We start from the raw sequence: 20,314 nt of genomic DNA on the forward strand, positions 1-20,314 counted from the left end.
ATTGTTCTTTCTGTAGACCTAATTTAAATAACTAGAGCTTGAGAACTGTTTAACTGGATTATTTGAGACACTTAACTATCAATATTCTTTAAATTATTCTAACATGCAATTTTTATTTTTTTCATTAAAATTAAGCATTCCGAAAAGGTGCACAAACACTTCTCTGTGTGAGGGATTTGCCCTGCACATACAGGTCTGAATTTCCTTCCTGCACCTGTACTTGGGTCAAGATGCCAAATATGCTGTTAAAAGCAGCATGTCTTAGCTCAGACCTATAAGATGTATTGTGTACAGAAGTGTGATAGGTTGACCGGGGCCAGCACCCAAACACTCACCCTGCCTCATGCTCCCCCTCCCGTGGGATGAGGAAAAAATAGAAGGCAGACAAAAAGACTCGTGGATTGTGATAATGACAGCTTAATAGCATAATAAAAAGTTGTGCCTGCAGGCAAAGGAAAATAAGGAACTTATTCACTACTTCTCCATCAGCAGGCAGATGTTTAGCCACTTTTCTTGAAAGCAGGGTCTCAGCACATGTTCCTTGGGAAGGCAAACGCCATAACCACAAATGCTCTCCCTCCCCTTTCCCAGAGCTTTTGTTGCTGAGCATAATCTCCTATGGTATGGAATATCCCTTTGGTCCTCTCCCAGCCTTTTGCCCACCCCCAGCTTACTGGCACGTGTGAGGGGCAAGCACTGTTTAGCAATAGCCAAAACATTGCTGTGTAATCAACACAGTGTTAGCCACAGTTACAAAGCATAGCACTGTACAGGCTGCAGTAAAGTTAACTCCATCCCAGACATATCCAGTACAATCTCCTCCCCTTATTCCATACCATTTGCAGTGTGCTTAGGTTCCACCTTATCTGATACATCTAAGTATCCTCTGACCATCCCATTCTATCTGTTTCTTATTCCTGAAATCCCTTCTACTCTTTCTACAAAGCTCTGTATCTCTCTTGTACTGGGGAGCCAAAAACTGGACACAGTGCTCCAGATGTGGACTCACCAGTGTTAAGTAGAGGTGAAGGATCACCTTCCTCAACCTGCTGGCAACACTCCTCCTAATGCATCCCTGGATACCATTAGCATTCTTTGCCGCTGCTGGCTCCTCTTCAGCTTGGTGTCCACCAGGACGCCCAGGTCCTTTTCTGAAGAGCTGTTTTCCAGATGATCATCCTCCAGCATATATTGGTGCCTGGGGTTGTTCCTCCCCAAGTGCAGGATGTTGCACTTCCCTTTGTTCAACTTCATGAGGTTCCTGTCAGCCCATTTCTTCAGCCTGTCAAGGTCAATCTGGATGGCAGCACAAGCCTTGAGTGTATCAGCCACTCCTCCCAGTTTTGTGTCATCAGTAAACTCGCGGAGGCTCATTACTGGCTTCTCACTAGACTTTTACCACTTTAAATTCATATAAGACTATTAAAGAGTGAGCAAGTCTTGCTGATTACATTGCATCCAATGGATGGACCAGCTGGCAGATGGAGGCAGAACGTCCGTGCTGCTGTGATGTTGTTGCTGCAGCAGCCATTGGAGCTTAATGTCCTTCCCACCCCACAGCTCAGGGTTCCTCTGAGAGGCCAGACAAGGTAGACAGCATTTCAGTCTTCTCTTTACCCACAGTGGCTACACCAAAGGCCCACCAGTACCCTGCAGGGTCCTTGGAGTGCCCCCCTCAAGCCTCTCTTGAGAGACAATAAGGCTATCTGACAGCCTGCTGCTGCCAAAGAGGGTAAGGCTGCTCTCCTGTCCCTGCAGCCCCCTCCCATCTCTGTGTCCCTGTGCATCTTTCTCCCTAAGCAAACAGCGCTGTGCTAGCCGAGTGAACTGGATCAATGTGGGGGAAACCCCAAGGAGAGAAGCAAGAGGAAGCAGAAAAGACCTCACCTTTAGAAGGCTGTAATAGCAGAGATCCACCGAAGGAAGTAAAAATACAGTGTCTTGACTGAAACAGAATTTCCATCACTGGAAAAGCAACTTGATTGATTGAAAGCAATAATATTTTGTTAAGGTTTCCAACTTATGAAAGATAGTATTTTCAAACCATAATAAGACCTTTCTAAAAGTTGTGAGAGACAGAGAAAGAAAATGCTTTAGAAGTGATTGTTGTGGTTTATTTCTTTAAAAAAAGTGAAATGTAGTAATAATTTATACCTCTAGGAAAAACTGAATGAGCAGCTGGAAGAGCAGCGGCAAGAACAGGCTCTACAAAGGTACCGTTGTGAAGCTGATGAGCTTGACCACTGGCTGCTCAATACCCGAGCGATGCTGGACACTGCTCTGGTTACTGCTGAGGAACCTATGGACATGGAAGCACAGCTGGTAGACTGCCAGGTAAAATTATCAGTCCTGTCATGTTTAGATGAACAGAGTGGACGTAGCTTGATCTGCATGAAGCGGCAAATATGAAACATTAATTTTAAGACTGTTATTGAGTGGAATGAGCCAGCATATTAGTGGGGAAGAGTTTCTGAGCTCCATAGTACCTCATTTAGCTTCATGAGTTAGCTCAATTAGCTTCATCAATGATTTGTGAAATAAAAAGTAGCCTTTCTTTATTTCTCATTAAAGATTGCTAGCAGTGTTTTAGAAAGTGTGTGTAAACATAGCAGTAGGAAAACAAGATACCCTAACTGCAAGGACGTTTGAAGCTCTAAGCTTTCAGAGGGGATTTTGTTTTGCTTTAAAGGCCTTGTTTTCGCTTTACTTACTTGTTTTTGCTCCGCACATGCTAGAGTTCTTGAACAGCTCACTTGATAGGTATGAAAACACCTGCGGCGTACTTTCGTACTCCTCCTTTTTCAGCTGAAGAACACTCTCCCACTAGCACTGGCGACTGGGACAGTGTTGTGTTTCCTTCAGGGGTAATCCCTACCCACATTCAAAAGTAGAGTATAATAATCAGTAGTTATTATTTATATTAATGTAATCAAACCAGAATACGAAAACAACTGAGGAAAAACATTTTGCTGCAATAAGAGTAATTGCTATATTAATAAGACTTGGATCAGTCATAACATCCAGGTTCTCAAATTAGTGGGTTTTCTCCATTTTTAAATTAGAGTTTAGAACTGTTTGATCATTATAATTAAAATTACAAGAGAGACAAGAAGATGGGCGAAAGATCTGTTTTCATATTAAAGAATGAGGATCTTGACTGTTTTGGATAAATGGGAGTTAAGTTGCATATAAGTCTGAATTAAACTAATTAAATTTCTACCAATGCCACTCCATTACTGGAATTTTCACTCTGCTCAGCCTTAAGTGTTCTTTCATCAGCTGTCCCTGGGAGCCATTTGTTGTGTATAGATAAACCCTGTGAACTTAAACAAAGCAGTATTTTTTTTTTAACATAATCTGTAGGAAATTTAAAACTAAAAAGAACAGTTAACTTTGTGGAAAAGTTAATACTGCTGTTCTCTTGCTGGTTCTTAAAATCTTAATAGAGTCAGTTTAAAAAAAAGAGTCCTCTATTTTTTTCCACTTTTTAGAGACTCTGCCCATCTTATCCTGCACACATTCCTTCAGGAACAATATCAGTAAGTTTATACTTGAATGTTGCTATGGAAACAAAAACATTGGATGTCAGGCTGGGTTTTTGAACAAGAATTTGTATGAGCTTTGAGTTTGGAAGATCAAAATACGCGCTATGTCTTTCAAACATGAATGGTTAATGGAATGTCAGGAAAGTAGCTTTTGAGAATAAACATGACAGAGATTAGTCACTTTAAGTCTCTCTTAAGACTAAAGAGGATTATGCAGAAATCCTTAAGTCCATCATGCACCAATCAGAAAGAGCAAGTAGTGAGAAGAGGAGCTTATCAATGCAGCCAGAGCAACACATAGGAGGAGGTAGGAAGCATTTCACTAAAGGTACCTGAAAGAAGAGGGAAGAAGTAACTCTAGCTGTGTGCTCTGTTTCTTGTCATCACGGATGTCAGTCTAGCATCTCGGCCACCGTGACCTTTAATGTGCAAATAAAGAGCATCTTCTCTACAACAAATTCTTTTTTTCAAATAACTCTTTAATTTACTGCTTTGAAAAAGGTTGCAAACAGAAATAGCAAATGCAAACATTTGCAAGCATATTCCTAAGGACTCTGAAAGGGACTGGAAGGCAAAGCAATGAGAGCTTGACTTGCCCTTAGCTTGGCGACGGGTGAGGTAGGCCACAGGTCACCTTGCCAGAAAACGTGACACATGCTGGAGAATGTATGAATTTGGTTCCTTGTTTTTGCTGCTGCAGAACATGCTGGTTGAAATAGAGCAGAAGGTGGTAGCCTTGTCAGAGTTATCTGTGCACAACGAGAACTTGCTTATGGAGGGGAAGGCTCACACCAAGGACGAGGCAGAGCAGCTGGCTGTAAAGCTCCGGACACTGAAGGGCAGCCTTCTGGAGCTGCAGAGAGTGCTCCACGACAAACAGATCAACATTCGGGTAAGTGGCTCTTTCCAACATGTTTCACTGTGGGCAGGAGGTTGGGGGATTTCATAGCAGTTCTATGCAACTAGGAAAAGGAGTAAAAGTATTTTATTGATTTAGTTTGAGCTGTTCATCTTTAGTTAGTAAATGCAATTACACTCTAAACGAAAGAACTGCCTAGCAAGCTTTAGCTTATTTTCAAGTTAACAGCACCACTTCATGGTGAAACTATCCTAACCTCACTGTCTTCACTGAAAGGACAATAATAGAGTAGATGGATGATTAGCTTGGTCTGGATATACTCTATTCCTGCTCCCGGTCCCTTTAGACTGCATGTGATCTAGGGCATGATCCCTCCTCCAACAAAAGAACAATCCTAAAAACATGCTTTCTTCTATGCAGCATGCACAACGCAATGAATAGATAATATCAAGATAATAAAATATTTTTAAATATGGCTAATACTGAGTGGCATCTTTACACCAAACAAAATATATGAACAAAGATACACTTAACCTCAGCCTTGTCCTAGGTTTCTATTCCTAGCAGCATTGCTCTGCTTATTGCCACTAGTTCTTTTTATTTAACAGTTGGTTTTGGTCATTCTTTAGGGTAAACTAGCACGTGGAGAACCAAATCCATACAAGAAACCCAACCATGTAATGTGACTGACTGGTTTTGAGTTTGCTTGCCCTGCTGTGACTCCCTCCCCCCCTTCTCCTTTACTTCTTTCCTGGGCTTTGCTGTGCAAATTAAACATGATAAGCTTCAAAGATTTCTACCTTGTAATGCAGATTAAAGTCTACTGAGAGGTTAGCTTGAAAAGTCACTTGACATACTAAGAACTATTTTTAGTCCAAAGCAACTGGATAACTATAAAACTTAACATAGCTTCCCAAAAAAAACCCCACAACAAACCAAAACAAAAAAAGCCCCAAACAAACAAAACACAAAGGAAGAACCCCAGGTATTTATTCCTGTTGCCTCTAAGATGAAGTAACTGGAATGTTATTCTTGCATGTTAAACCTCATGATAAGGCAAATTAAAAGTGTTATCAACAGTATGTAGGCATGTAACAATATATTCTGATATAGTACTTGTGAAGTGAAAAAACCTCACAGTTTTTTTGCTTAATTTTAAAATATGCACGCTGCATTTTAAAATACAATTACATGATTGACTTACACTTTTAAAATAGATTTTTGGATGCTTTTCTAATATCAAAAGTAACAACAAAATAATTTCCAGATGTACAATATTAATAATTTAAGATGCTTACATGTGTGCAACATTTAAGTTTCTTTATGGATTGCAGGCCTTTTTTGGACTTCACTTACAGACCATGGAAGAAAATCAGCATAAGCAGTATAACATCTTCAAATTTTCATTGAGCAATTTCTTTCAAATGAGAAATTATGTAGTGTTTTTTACCAAACAATCGGACATAAAGTTTTTCTTATGGACTGAGGCTGAGAGCATCAGATGCCCAAAAATGCACTGTAGCCACTGCCGTTATTAACCCTGAGAAACATTACTAACATTGCTAACAGCACTGTTGCTCATGAATGTAAGAAACTCAGACTTACACACTTCTCTTGATGTACTGATAACCTTGTAGTTGCCGAGAGACATAGACCAGGCTGCACCCAGAAAAGGAAGGATCCTACCAAGTTACATTGCAAGACCAAGAGCATTGTAAAGACTGAGCTATATTTTCCTTAAAGCAATGTTTCAGCATATCTGCTATTGCTGTGGCACAAGGCTTTTTAGGAGCCAGTGTGCAGTTCTGACTTCCTTGCAGCAATTTCAGTTTTCCTTCTAATTTTAATTAATTAATGTCAGTAATGATATGGAAAAAGTAATTTGTAGACCAACTTCATAAAATAATGCTGCGAAACTAATCAGAAACATGGTGGATCAGGAGAGTTCCAGACTGCATTGATTCCAAGTGTATGTAGCATTTTTCAAACACTTTGAAAGATATAGAAAACATTGCTTTATTACTGTTAACTACTAAATTCTGTGACTTAGGAGCAATAAAAATAAATAGGTTCCTTATAAAACAAAGAAGTAGAATGTATTCTGCAATTAAAAAAAAAAAAAAAAAAGATAGTGTTTCTTTACTTTTTATTACAAAGTGTGTGTGTCTGAGGGACAACTTCAGTTCCACAAGGCAAATATGCCTGATATAAGTTTGTACAATTCTGAACTCCTTTGAAAGATCAATTTTATCACCATTTTATTCAGAGATTTTCCAGTTATTTCTGTGGTGGAGTCTACAGTCCCCAGGAATGATAGCTTCAAGCATTTATTTCCCTGGCTATTTAAAGGAAATGTAATACAGCTCCTTGAGACAGAATTCAAATGAAAATGCAAGTGTATTTTCTCAAACATATATTCTGTGATTTGAGAATGATAAAATCTGGTTCACAAATAATTTTGATCTAAAAAGTATGCACAACAGCATATTTGCAAAACCTCATTGCATCTACAAATGCCACAGTCCCTTTTACACTCTGCTATTGCAGGAACTGTGGGACTACTATTTTTTTGTCTTTGTGGAGTTCAGAAATTGTAGCTTCACAACCCTCTTCCCAGAGCGAGGAGTCTCAAAATCTAACTGAAATGAATCAGCCTGCCCAAATGCAATGAAGAACTAGATACTGTTCTCTAAAGGAATTTACAATTTCAACAGCTATTTTCCATAGAGCATATAAAATGGAGATTTTTTTTTTTTACAATTTACTGAAATACTGTCTTTTTTATCATTTTAATAGAAAAATTAAAATTAAAATTCCAGACCCTCTTTATCCTTCACCTAATATTTTCTTTGCCTAATCTGATATCCTGTCATGACATTGTTCACACTCCAACCACATCAGCTTTTCTAGAAACTTGTTCCTACAAAGTATCAGTTTACCTGCGAACTGAATCCTTAGCGAAACAAAGCTGTTTCATAGAGCGAGGGCTAATGGTTTGTTCCAGGTACCTCCTTACTTCTTTTGCTCCTCTTACAGTTGATATCCTCTAACAGTAATTGGTCCTTTCAACTCTATCATACTCATCATCCCAGAAAATTGAAATCTTACCCCTAACTTCTGTTTAGCAAAACTCTGCTGTTTCAGTGCCTGATGGCAGGGACACTGGTGGCAGAGGTCCATCCCAGTTGTTAGTATGAGGAGCACATGTTGAGGCAAGAGGGGTTTCTTCAGCCACCTTCAGCCCTGCTGGTCCCTGACTGATTTGAGACAAAGGCACTCTGGAAGGTGGGGAACGTGTTTTTGTTTTGGAGAGCCTGCTGCAATATCTGAACCATTTGTCACTCTTACTCTAGAGTAAGAGCTGAATCATGGGCAAAATATGAATCCTACAAAAATTAGATTTATAGACAAGATGGAGAGGAATTAAGCCTCAGCTTGAGCTCTTGAAGCTTAAAAAAACCAAACCAAACCAAACGACAAGCTGCAAACTCTGCTGTCATTGTGTGCCTGCACATAATATTAAATAGATCAGGAGAGGTGTGTAGATTTAAGTAGCCAGACTTACAAGTCTATCTTTAACATTAGTGTGTTAAAAGTCGTACATTTGAATGCATTGGCTGCTAAAATAATTTAAATTTACAGCCAACATGGATTTCAGAAGTCAAGAAGTTGATAAAGCAGGTTTTGGAACTATTAAGGCATTGACTCTTTTTTGTTTTGCTTACACAGAAAGCCTGCCTCATCACACTTATGTTGGAAAAACATAATGATAGAAGTATGAAGTGAAGGGCCTGCTGCTTTTGCTGTTCTGTTCTAACATTCTGCAGTTGGGTCTCTCTTATTGTCTTTACTGTTCGTATCAGATAATCTGCTGTTAACTGACTGTGTTTCTGCCAACTGTGGATAGAGTTATGCACTTTCTGATATATAAATTTTGACCAGGACAACAACCAGCATTCTCTCTTTTTTTTTTTTTATTTTTTTGTTAGACAAAAAAAATTGGCTTTATTTACACCAAAAAACCTGCAGAAACAACCCATTGATTCCCTGCATTGCCAGTTAAAGCTGCACTTTCCATTACAGATCAATGCTGATTTTTAGGAGAAGCACAACAGTCATCAGAAACACATCAGTGCGTGCTCTCTGATTTCTGATTCTGCTAAGTGCAGTGGTGCGTGTTTATTTTTACATTTTTAGGGATGCTTTCTTGCTAGTAACTGATGACCTGTAGAAATCAGAAATCTAAAGTCATTGTTCACTTCAGAATTTGTGTGAGCCAGCAACTTGAGAGGTGGAAGGTGGCACTACATGTGGTTTTGAGTTGATGAGCTGGACCTGACAGCTCTCTGGCAATATAAGAGATTTTGTAAATCTTTATTTATTTCTCTTAAAGCAGGGATCATTACAAGAAAGGGAGGAGAGCAATCTGGACTTCGTTTCCTCACAAAGCCCCAGTGTCCAAGAATGGCTGGCACAAGCAAGAACCACTCGCTCACAGCAACAGCAAAGCACCCTGCAGCAACAGAAGGTTGATGTTTTGCTTTTCTTTTACTCCCGTTTTTAGATTGTGCTTGACACTGTAGCTGAGCTTGTTAATATTTCCACTGAAATCTTCATTTTTACTCTGTTTCTTCATTAGTGCTTTTGTAATGATGCATCTGAGGTCACTATTTTATATTTGTGACAGCGGGCCGGACTAGACTTCCTCAGTGACCATGGTGAACTCAATCATCTACTTCCATTGTCTATTAGTAGAAATAAATTAAATCAATCCTTAAAGTTACTCAAAAGAGATGATGGTATTTGGTCAAAATAGTAATCAACATTGTCTTTATAGAAGCAGAGATACACACATTGCAAGGTATATTGTGTTGTATGATATACACAGACATCCTCATTATGTTAGGTTCCAGAAACTGCATTGCATTCATCAGTTAGTTCAACAATCCAGTTTATGTACCTATTTTTTCTGTGTCCTCGGGTGGAGATTTTGCACTGCTTTTTGTGCTCAAGCAAGCCATATCAGAAATAGCTCAGCTATCTTTGCATGACATTTATGCAATGTAGACATATCCTTCCATGGGAAAAAACAATCTGTTTGGGGTCTGTTTTGTTTTTCATAACTTGCTGTGCTAGGAGCTGGAACAAGAGCTAGAAGAGCAGAAGAGTCTGCTTCGGTCAGTAGCATGCCGTGGAGAAGAAATCCTAACACAGCAAGGTGCTCCAGAAAGCGTGTGTATAAGGTGTGCTTTCATGTGTTGTTCTGCAAATTAAATGTCTATGCTTTGTCATCCTTATATTTACATCCCTCCTCTGCATATAGTCCTCTAATTTTTGTTTTATCATTTTTATACAGTGCCTAGGATACTGGAGTCCTGGTTTATAATTCAGGTGCCTGAATAATGTAGTTACACAAACTGTTTTGTGGTAATAGATCAACTTCAGCATTTAGAAATTCCTTTTTTTTCTTATTTTCAAGCATCACACTAAAATTACAAACTAGTAGGATTCATTAGACAAGCAATGCCATAGCTTTATGGTCCAGCATTGGTGTGTGAATCATAGGTGATCTCTAAAACATTGTAGCCTGCCATTGTAATGAGATCTTCCCAGATGAGATACTCATTGCTTAGTTTTATTTTTCCTGCAGTTAGTAAAAATTTTCCTTTTGAAGTGTTACATATTTTGGATTTCATCTCTGGTCTATATTGCCTTGCACACTTGCCCATTTTGGGGGGAGGTAGATGTCCATAAAGGGCTCAGCTCTGACTGGAAGAGACTTCTGCCCTAGAGGAGGCAAAGGAAAACTACTCCCCACTGCCGATGCTGACCTTAAAGTAGCAGGAAGGGCAGGGTCTTAGGAAGAGCAAACCAGGGTGAACATGATCAGCTTAAGAATCAAGGAGCAATCAACTCTTCAGTTAAAATACTTCCTTGATGTATCTCAGTAGTAGTGAGCACCTTTGTGGCTCCTCCAGCATGCCAAAGTCTAGAACATGAAGTTAGTTCATGAGGTGTCAGAACCAAGACTTATGCGTAGGAAATGTAAGCTGTACTCAGTAAATTCTTTTCCTCAGCATTTATGTTAATTCAGTGTGGTTTTTTATTATAATGCCAGAAAGTACTTAACTTATCTCCTGTGTGAGGCTTCCTTCTGTCACATGATGTTATACTGTAGAAACAAACAAAAGAATCAAACTGAAAATGCTGAACTTCAGTCACTTTTTATGAAAGCTAAACTCTTATGCTTGTCCTGCATTAAAATACCAGGGTATGTCTGGCATTTTGAGAGAGGAGGTGAGGAAGGAGAAGTTTTTAATTTATTTTTTATTTCATGCTTCAAAGTAAAGCTTGTTTAAAGGTTACATTTCAATGTAGAATATATTCAGTCTGATTGTGGGTTTTTTACTTAATATGGGTACTTGCAACTCTAAACAGGTTCTTAGAAAGTACATTTTGTCCCATCAAGCAAGAACTTCTTGCTGTTACAAACTAGCCTTTGTCTTACTATGTGGAAAAAAAAAATGTCAAAGCTTTAAAAAGTACCACTTAGTTTAAGTGTAGATTTTCGTAACTGAAAGAGGAAATAAACGCCTTATACAGTTATAACTGTCGTATTTGGTAAACTTTTATGCATCTTCCCCTTCAGCGAGAAGCTTGATACACTCTCTGAGGAATTAGGCTTGGAAGGTGAGAAGCCATCATCTGAAGAACAGATGAAGGTGAAATGGGAAAGCCTGAAGCAGGAATTCAATACCAAGCAGAGACTGCTCCAGAAAGCTTTGGAACAAGAACAGCTGGTAGCTATTTTTAATATCTTTTTGCATTCTCTTTATGAAAGCAGCTGTCACAACACGAGGTACAGTTTGTGTGTAGCAGATGCATTAAAGGGATGTAGTTAATGCAAAGAATATGAATTTATTTTTGCGACAACTGTAAAAACTATTAAATATTGTCACTCCTACTGCTCTTGTTCAGAGTGATTTGAATTGCACTGCAATTCAGGTGAATGAACTAGAAAGGGACAAAGGGCTCAGACAAAATTCTGATCTCCTTATCTAACCTAGGATAATTCTGTAACAAATCAAACCTCTAGAGTTGACCAGTACTCCAGTGACAGCTTAGAGGAAAAATTGGCATTTTCAGTTTTAATTTATTGGTTACATTCAATTCTTGATTTTACCAGGTGTGTGACAAAGCAGCAAGTAATTTCGGCCATAGAATTTTTGCTGAAGGAAACAGAGCTTAATCAACTAAGCCAGGAACAATTCAAGATCTATATTAACATACTTCTTCCATTTTATTGTTAATAGATTCAGGCCCACTATTCTTTATATAAACTACATTAAAATCAGCTTCCAATGTTCTATACCTTGTATTCATTCATTTTTTTAAATTTTTTTGTGAAAACAAGTCATTGCTAATTCTGGCCACAAGTATTTGTCCTGCACTTCTCATGAACCTCCTGTTGAGCAATATTTTATTCAAGATATTCCTGACACAGAACAGTCATGGGAGGACCATGAGCATTATTTTGTGATATCCTCAGTCAGTAGTAGAATCAGTATAGCTGAATTTTCTGCCCTATATATGGTAGAAGCATCCTGACTAGTACTTCTCTCTCAGCAGCTTTATAGCAGACCAAACAGACTGATATCTGGAATACCTTTGTATAAGGAGGAAGGACAGGATGAAGATAAATCCTTAGTGTCACCAGTATTGGCTGAATTGAATCAGGCCTTTGAAGATGTGTCTTCTGAGGTAACATTTCCATTGTCTTTACACCAGCAGAGCCACATTTACAATGAAAACTCCTCTAACTCTCATGTGGAAATCCAGCCTTTTCCCAAATTACATGTTAAAAAGAGTATCTTGTATGTCTTCTCTGGACTTTTCTGGTTCCTTTTCCCAAGGCTGGACGGGTGGAGGAGAGCCTGCCTCTTGAACAGAAGCTGTATGATGGTGTCATAGCCACCTCCTCATGGCTAGATGGTGTGGAAGAGCAGGTCTTTGTTGCTATGGCTATGTTGCCGGAGGAAGAAACAGAAACATACCTCTGCAAGCAAGAGGTAAGGAATCCACAAACAGGACTTTAAATTGTCAATAAGGATGCATTTTATATAGTGTTTAGAAATAAAATATTAGAATCCTGGATAAGTGATGCATCGCTGTCATAATCTCTATGTAATTGCAGTGTTCTGCTGCTGGTAGAAGTAACTTTATTGACTGTGTAGAGAACACCTGACCCAAATTTTGCCTAGGCAGAAGAGAATTAAACATAGAGTCTTTCTTGTCTTTAACTTCCTTGCTAAGTATTAGCATACACAACATTGTTGAAATAAAGTGAAAAAAAGGGAGGAATGCTCTGGGATGTAGAAACAGTACAAATTAATCAACATTAAATGTTGGGGGGGGAGAGAGAGAGAGGAGAGGAAAGGAGAGAGCAAGGAGGGGGAGAGAGGAGAAGTAGAACAAGGGGTAATGGTTTTGAACTAAAAGAGGGTAGGCTCAGACTAGATATAAGGAAAAAAATTTTACAATGAGAGTGGTGAAACACTGGAACAGGTTGCCCAGAGAGGTCATAGATGCCCCATCCCTGGAAACATTCAAGGTCAGGTTGAATGGGGCTCTGAGCACCTTGATGTAGTTGAAGATGTCCCTGCTTGGGGTTTGGACTAGGTGAGCTTTAAAGTTTCCTTCCAACCCAAACTATTCTATGATTCTACATCATTTTATTTCAGCACTTGTTTTCCTCAGAGAAGTCTAGGGTCTTTTTACTATCAGAGATGCTGTAGCTGTGTAACTTTGTCTAGTGCGTGTATGTTAACAATTGTAAAAAGTCACTGTGTCACTGCAAAATTGACAATGGTTATGGCAATATGTTTGCCTGCTTTCCAGAATGTCTAATTGTCGCTCTGTTTTGTTTTCTACAAAATTAGTCTCTTGTGAAAGAAATCAAAGACATAATGGAAGAAATGGATAAGAACAAGAATTTATTTGCTCAGATATTTCCTGAGAATGGTGATAATAAAGATATTATAGAAGACACTTTGGATTGTCTCCTGAGAAGACTGACCTTACTGGAGTCGGTAGTAAACCAGAGATGCCATCAAATGAAAGGACGGCTCCAACAAATAGTGACTTTCAAGGTATGATGCACATCTGAAGGAATTAACAGGAGTACATGTCAAATGGGGATATAGAGGATGTGATTCTCAAAGCAATGAGAATTTTTGGTACTAAATCAAAAGAACAAGGTTGTCACAGGTTTTTACTGAAAAATCAAACTTCTTCTTAGGCTATACAAAACTTGGCACCCAATCATGATCCAAAACTTAAACTCTCTGCTAGAAGTCTTCTGCACCTCATGCAATTATTGTAAAGTGATCGTTCATCCCATGCTTCCTCACCTTCAGTTCTGGCATTATATGAAAAAAAAAGTTGTTGACTGTTGTTCTCAAAGGAGAAAAGCAGAGTTCCACTCTATACATTTTATAATTTCATAAACGGTAGAGTACACTCTTTTTATTAACTGTGATAGGGTAGAAAACATAATACCGATTCCCATCTTTAAGCCATCCCATTACTCTATAAGAGTATCTCAAGCTATCTGAATGGAGCAAAGCAGAAAAATGAAGATAAGTGGAGAAATTTGTGCTTTTAGAAATCATTTCAAACAGAGTTCAGAAATGCTTTCAGATCTTACTTGGTCTCTACCTTCTCTCCTATTATGGTCATAAATATAGAGCCTCCAGTATGGTTTAGGTGTAATGAAAAAACATAAATTACAACAGAAAAAATTGGAAAATAGATTCCTGGTGTCTTTAGATTGGGATCATTGTTTCGCAGGTTGTTACAGCAGCACTTCTTTACAAACTCCATAACCTTTCCTCTGCAGTAGATAGGGAAAAAAAAAAATTAAACATATTTCAATGAAAGGCCTTCCTTTGCTGAAGAAAGCAGACGTGTTGATTAGAATCCAGTGCCTTATTGTTATATCAGAGATACTCTTTAAAATAATTACTGCATGCATGCAAAAACCAAAAATCCACCCCTTATATGATGCTGAAAGTCTTAGAAAATGTGCTGATAATTTTCTCTGGGGATGAATGTGTGGAAAAAAAAATAATTGATTGTAGCTTGGCAAAATTGTTAAGTAGTATTATGTGTCAAGTCTAATAAGGTACTCTAAAGGTTGTAATGTGTAGTTAGCCCTGTAACGTGTCGAAGCCTTATTTACTTCTTTGTTATATTTGCTCAAGTTTGTAATGAAAAAAGCTTGACTTAAAAAGTAAAACCTAGCTTGTTTACAAATAACTTGAATAAACTACACAAGAATAGCATGTTTTTGTTAAATGAAGCTAATGACCCTTACTAAGTAATTATCTAATTGGAAGGCAAAAGCAGAAGTGTGTTCACAGGTCATGTTTTGAGTAGGAGTTGTTTTAACTTTCAGCTCATATTTATACTGTTATGGATTTTGAGCAGTGTTAAGTGTTTTGGTTTGGTTAATTGTGATGCTTGCAGTTTTGAATAGATTTTATGCCTGAGTGCTGATGTTGTAACATTGTAATGCTTTAAACTTTTTGGAACATACAATATTTTTCATTTGGTTTGTGCTGTGATTGGCTATAGTTTGTTGTTGTTGTCTCCTGTAGAATGATCTGAAGCTCCTGTTTACATCGGTGGCTGATAACAAGTACTTAGTTCTGCAGAAACTAGCAGAGGCAGCTGAGAGACCAGAAACAGAACAAATGCAGGTATTGCCAAATGTCTGTTACTTGGGGAGGGGGGAAGAGGCAAAGTTTATTTTAAAAGTATAAATGGCTTTCAGAGAATAGATTTTTTTATGGGAGAACGTATGTGTTCACGTAAAGTATGTGAAAATGAGTACTTCCAAGACTGTACTACATGTTTATAAATTAAAAAAAAAATAACCGATGCAAAGTGTCTTTTTTATCTCCCCAGCTGACCTAGTTATGCATACAAGAGGAGTATTTGAAAGAAAGAAAATTTCAGTGAACCAAAAAAAGTCTAAAGTTTGGCTAAATAGTTTAGTTATTACAGTTTATTAAAAAAAAATACGGTTTCTTCTGCACTGGTTTAGAGTAATATCTTGACTGTTATTAATTTTAATTTAAGGCAATAATTGTTTTTTTCTTTATCAGGAATTGCCTGATGAATAATTAATTATTAATATGACAAAATATATCCTGTTTCCTTGTTTCTGTTTTGCCAGTGAGAAAAGTGAGTGAAGTATGCTAAGGGCTACTTTCTACAGATTTTTTTTTTGTTTTGTTACCCAAAAGCTACTGATATCTGGTGCCAGCAGGTGACTGAGAGGAAGAGACTTATCCTTCAGCTGAACACAAATACTGGGCTTTATATGGCTGATAGTCAAATTTTGAAGGAACTTTGTCTCCTATATGAGTAAGAGAGGTGGTACCCTGTGTCTTTCTATTTCCATGATTTCTATTCCCATATTGGCAAAAATTTATCTCCTGGATGATTAATTTAAATACCAAATAGGAAAATAATGTGGTAGCAAAAACAATGGCTGATTTAAAATTTAAAAGCATTTCTGTTTGTTCAAAATGTGATTGGGAAAGCCAAAATAAGGCCCTTAATCAGCCAGGTAACTTAGCTGCATGAAGTGCAAGTTTAGTGACTGTATTGTGCATACTTCACGTTACTGAGAGTCAGGATTTCTATTAAAATACATAGTTTAAGCATATTTGGATAGGCAGCTTCCAAGAAAGGGCCTTAACAAAGGACTTTGACTACAGGAGTCTACCTTGTGCTTTTAACTTTGTTTGCTTGCATGCATTACTTCAGCAGAGACTCCTAGTTTGAAAGAGGCAGGAAAGCTTGTAGCTTCCATTGAAAAAAGTCATCACCTGCATACATTTGCAAATACCAGCCTGTGTTTGTAAGTGGTCGTTTTCCAAGTGCAAAAGGGATTGTAATTTTGGCCCTATCCTGGTCCTGAAAGGGAACTATGCACAGCTCTTTGCTATCATGCACGTCTTCTGCTTTTATAATTGTTTGCTTGGTGCTCAGATAAACAAGAATGAGCATTAGTAAAAAGAATGCTTTAAAATAAGGTGTTAGAACAGCTAATAGTCCTTTTGTGCCCATACTATATAATTAAAAGCATGGAACTTCACAGCAAGGTTTGGTATAGTGTATGACACTAAGCAAGCTTGTTTTTAAAAAAAATAGCAATGTCATATTGTATTTAAGAAACAATCTGTGTTCTCCCAACTTTGAATTAATACTTTTTCTTTATAGTGTCCTTTAGAATTTCAGCAGATCGAAGGACTGATTAATACTTCAGGCAGAAAACAGAAAAGAATATTAGCATATGGCAGCTACAGTACTGTTACTAAACCTTCAACCTAAATTGTGTAATTTTCAAATACAGGTCATACTTCAGGCAGAAGAAGGTTTGAAAGAACTGGATGCTGGAATCAGTGAATTAAAAAAACGTGTAGACACTCTGCAAATTGACCAACCTTCTGTGCAAGAGCTGTCTAAGATCCAGGTATGGTTCGTAAGTTCCACCCTAGACCTGTTGGGTGATATCAAAGTATTTCTGTGCTCCTTTTAAAACTTATTAAGTCAGCAAAACAGTGATCTCAGTTAAAAAGTAGTGACAAAGAGTTTGTGCAAATGTGTCTTTTGCCCAGTTCTTATCCCTTTGGTCTTAAAGACTCCTGCTTGCCTTTTGTTTGTTTGTTTTTTGTGGTTTTTTTGTTGTTTTTTTTTTCTTCCTGTCAGATTATGTCTAGATATCCCTCTCCCCTTGATTTCAGTTTTTGGAAAAGCTTTCCTTTTTATTTTTTGGTGGTTGTGCTTCTCATAATTTTCTCTTTTAAGTTAGGAGGGCCAGCTGCACTCTGGGGGTGGGTACTTTGCTGTAGCACTGGGTGGTTGTACAGATATTTTGGTTTATTAGTTTCTGGATGTCTCGTCTTGGTCAAAAGTATGCACTTATCCTCATAATCAGATGTATGTTCTGAGAATTCTGAAAATCAAAACAAGAAAGTAATCCTGTTCAGGTGAAGAAAAGCATCTCTATCTTGTTCTCACTTTTATGGCTGAGGTGTACAAGATGGAACTGATGAGATTCTTCCTTTTGGCTTCTTTTGTAATTTGTCAGTATTGGAAATACTGCTCTCTTTCTACACTTTACTGTTCTATATAAAGTGTATTGATATTTTAGGCCTGGTTTGGTTTTTACTACAGGTTGTATGTATCTTGCTTGCTATCAGTAAGCTACTGGGGCATGAGAGGGGAAAAAAAGTCTGACTTTGGGATGCCTATAGTCTGTAGCCATCCTGAAGTCCATCTAACCCTCTGCATTATAAGAAGCAAAATGTAAACAGCATCTGCAGTGTGCAGTAGCCACACAGTAGTCTGTTTTTTGATTACTTAAGTCCAATCACCCTACTACTTTGCTACTTAAAGCAAGCCTTTGGGATTCTGCTAACTTTGTTCCCAAATGCATGCACGTGAAAGAGTTGCAGGTCTTGATTATTTTTTCTCTCTTTAAATGGTGAGTTGTTAATTTATCAACGAAGTCAGTATATCTGCACAGTCTTTTTGAGCGGGGAATAGATGATATTCTGCTAGTATTCACAGAGGAATACAGGGACAGTAAGGTTGCTTCTAGGAAGATGTGTGAAGTGTGAAATAGAATCACCATTGCTGCTCTTTGCCCCCAAGGATAAGTATGATGAGCTGATGATGATCATTGCATCCAGACGGAGTGACCTGAATCAGAATCTGGCTTTTAAGAGACAGTATGAACGGGCTTTGCAAGACCTGGCTGACCTGGTAGAAACAGGCCAAGAAAAGATGTCTGGTGACCAGAAAATTATTGTTGCTTCTAAGGAAGAGGTTCGATCGCTACTTGACAAACATAAGGTAAGAAACTCTGACATACTGCAGGACTAATCATGACTGTAAGCAAATTTCTAGCCTTCTGTTCCTAACGGTTCGTGAGCTAGTCAGAATGGTGGGCCAGTATTAATCAGGATATACTAAAAGCTACTATATTTTAAATTGGAATCAATTAACTCTTCTGACTGAATGGCTATCAAATGCTCTGTTGCAGGTGAACCCAGGTAGACCAGGTATTGTTGCCCTGTCATGCTACATAACAATTTCATCCACCTCCAACAGAAATTTACGTTTGCTAATAGAACCCGCAAAATGTAACAAGACTTTTCCACATTTTTTTATTAGGCAGATTTTTTTGGCGGTGTATGTTTTTGGTTTTGGAGTGAGAGTTCGGATGGAATTTGTGTGGAAAGGATGACCTCTTTCTTTGTCTAAAAAGGCCATTGTCCTTTTTAAATTCTGCATTGGACTTTGTAAAATGTTGATGGAGTGAAAAGTTTACGTAATTCTCTGTCTGCAGATACTTGATGGTACTTCTATTGTCTTAAAATGCTGTTTTAGTAGTAATGAATTGAGTAAAAATTGTACTCTTTCTTTCCTATTCTCTCTTTACCCTCTGCCTCACACCCAAATTTCCCAGGAATATTTTCAGGGGTTGGAGTCTCACATGATCCTGACAGAAACACTCTTCAGAAAGATGAGTAGCTTTGCCCTCTTGAGGGAAACTCAATCACATTCAGAGCTAATGACACAAGCTTCAGCTATATTAAAGCTGGCACACAAACGAGGTGTGGAACTGGAATATATTCTAGAGGTGAGAATTTCTGCAGTCTTTTATGTACTGGCATTGTGATCAACCACCAGGTTGTTCTATACTCTTGATTTTCTCTGCTTGAACAGAATTGATGGACACCAGTCTCTTTTGTCATACACACAAGGCACTGATAGTTCATATGTAATCTTTGCTGTTTAACTGTTGTGACCTTCAGGTGACACAAGCTGTGTTCCTCTAAATTTAAAAGAGCTGCTTAGCTTTAGCTGACAACGAGAACATGACAGCTTTATCCATGTGTTCTAACCAAAAGTTGAGCTTGACACAGAGATGGTGTCTTATTATAGGTTCACTGGACATTTGTACTGTTATTTCTGTACATTCACAACCGTGCAGCTATGGGATTTCAGATCAAGAAAGCACGTAATAAAAATTCTAGCTACCCTGTTTCAATAGTCACTATATACATGGATAATTTGTGCTTGCAGACCTGGATGCGTCTGGATGAAGATTACCAGGAACTCGCCAGACAGCTGGAGTCTGTTGAAGGCAGCATCCCCACTGTTGGTTTGGTGGAAGAGACGGAGGACAGGCTTGCAGATCGGATTACACTTTTTCAGGTTGGTGCTTTTTAGACATTCTTTATGGAAAAGTTGGATGAAGGGGACCTCTGAAGGTCATCTAGTTAAGTCTCCCACTTAAAGCAGGACAGTTGCCATGGGCTGGATCAGCAACAGCTTTGAAAAGCTCAAAAGATGGAGATCCCACAGCCAAGCTGGGGACCAATTGCAGTGCTGCACCACCTCCTACTGAAAAGGGTTTCTGTAATGCCCAATCTAAACCTTCAACTTTCAGCTTGTCACCATTGTCCTTTTTATATTATGTGGCACTACTGAGGAGCATTTAGCTCTATCATCATTTTAATTCTACTTCAAATAGTTGTAGGCCTTTGTTAGAGTGGCCGTTCACCTCCTGTTTGTCAATCAAAAAAAGCACACCTCCCTCAGTTTCTTTTTAAAGGGTATGTGCTCTAGGTCCATAAACATCTTAATAACTCTACACCAGACCCTGACCACTTCCTTCCTCTTGAACACAGTGGGAGGTGGGGCCACAGCAGAATCAGATGCATTACATGTGGCATCATCAGCACCATGTAGATGAGAATAATAAAATACCTTAACTCGGTTGTTCACAATCCTAATGTAGCCCACAGAATCACAGAATGTTAGAGAT

The 20,314-nt window shown here is 38.3% G+C and overlaps 1 protein-coding gene across 1 annotated transcript in view; it reads left to right on the plus strand.

Moving 5' to 3' along the window:
- The window catches only part of LOC104471900 (nesprin-1-like), a gene marked incomplete at both ends in the record, with an annotated part of 71,201 nt that extends 51,500 nt beyond the window's left edge, over window positions 1-19,701 (plus strand). Inside the window, 14 exon segments of the mRNA XM_010087403.1 lie at window positions 2,161-2,334; window positions 4,246-4,437; window positions 8,801-8,932; window positions 9,541-9,634; window positions 10,243-10,258; window positions 11,054-11,204; window positions 12,031-12,165; window positions 12,318-12,473; window positions 13,344-13,553; window positions 15,063-15,164; window positions 16,829-16,948; window positions 18,133-18,333; window positions 18,950-19,123; window positions 19,570-19,701. Coding sequence (XP_010085705.1) covers window positions 2,161-2,334; window positions 4,246-4,437; window positions 8,801-8,932; window positions 9,541-9,634; window positions 10,243-10,258; window positions 11,054-11,204; window positions 12,031-12,165; window positions 12,318-12,473; window positions 13,344-13,553; window positions 15,063-15,164; window positions 16,829-16,948; window positions 18,133-18,333; window positions 18,950-19,123; window positions 19,570-19,701 — 1,989 coding nt within the window.
- Window positions 19,702-20,314: the final 613 nt, after the last annotated feature.

The sequence above is a fragment of the Pterocles gutturalis genome, unplaced genomic scaffold (assembly GCF_000699245.1).
Source record: "Pterocles gutturalis isolate BGI_N339 unplaced genomic scaffold, ASM69924v1 scaffold13216, whole genome shotgun sequence".
NCBI classification, from domain to species: domain Eukaryota; kingdom Metazoa; phylum Chordata; class Aves; order Pterocliformes; family Pteroclidae; genus Pterocles; species Pterocles gutturalis.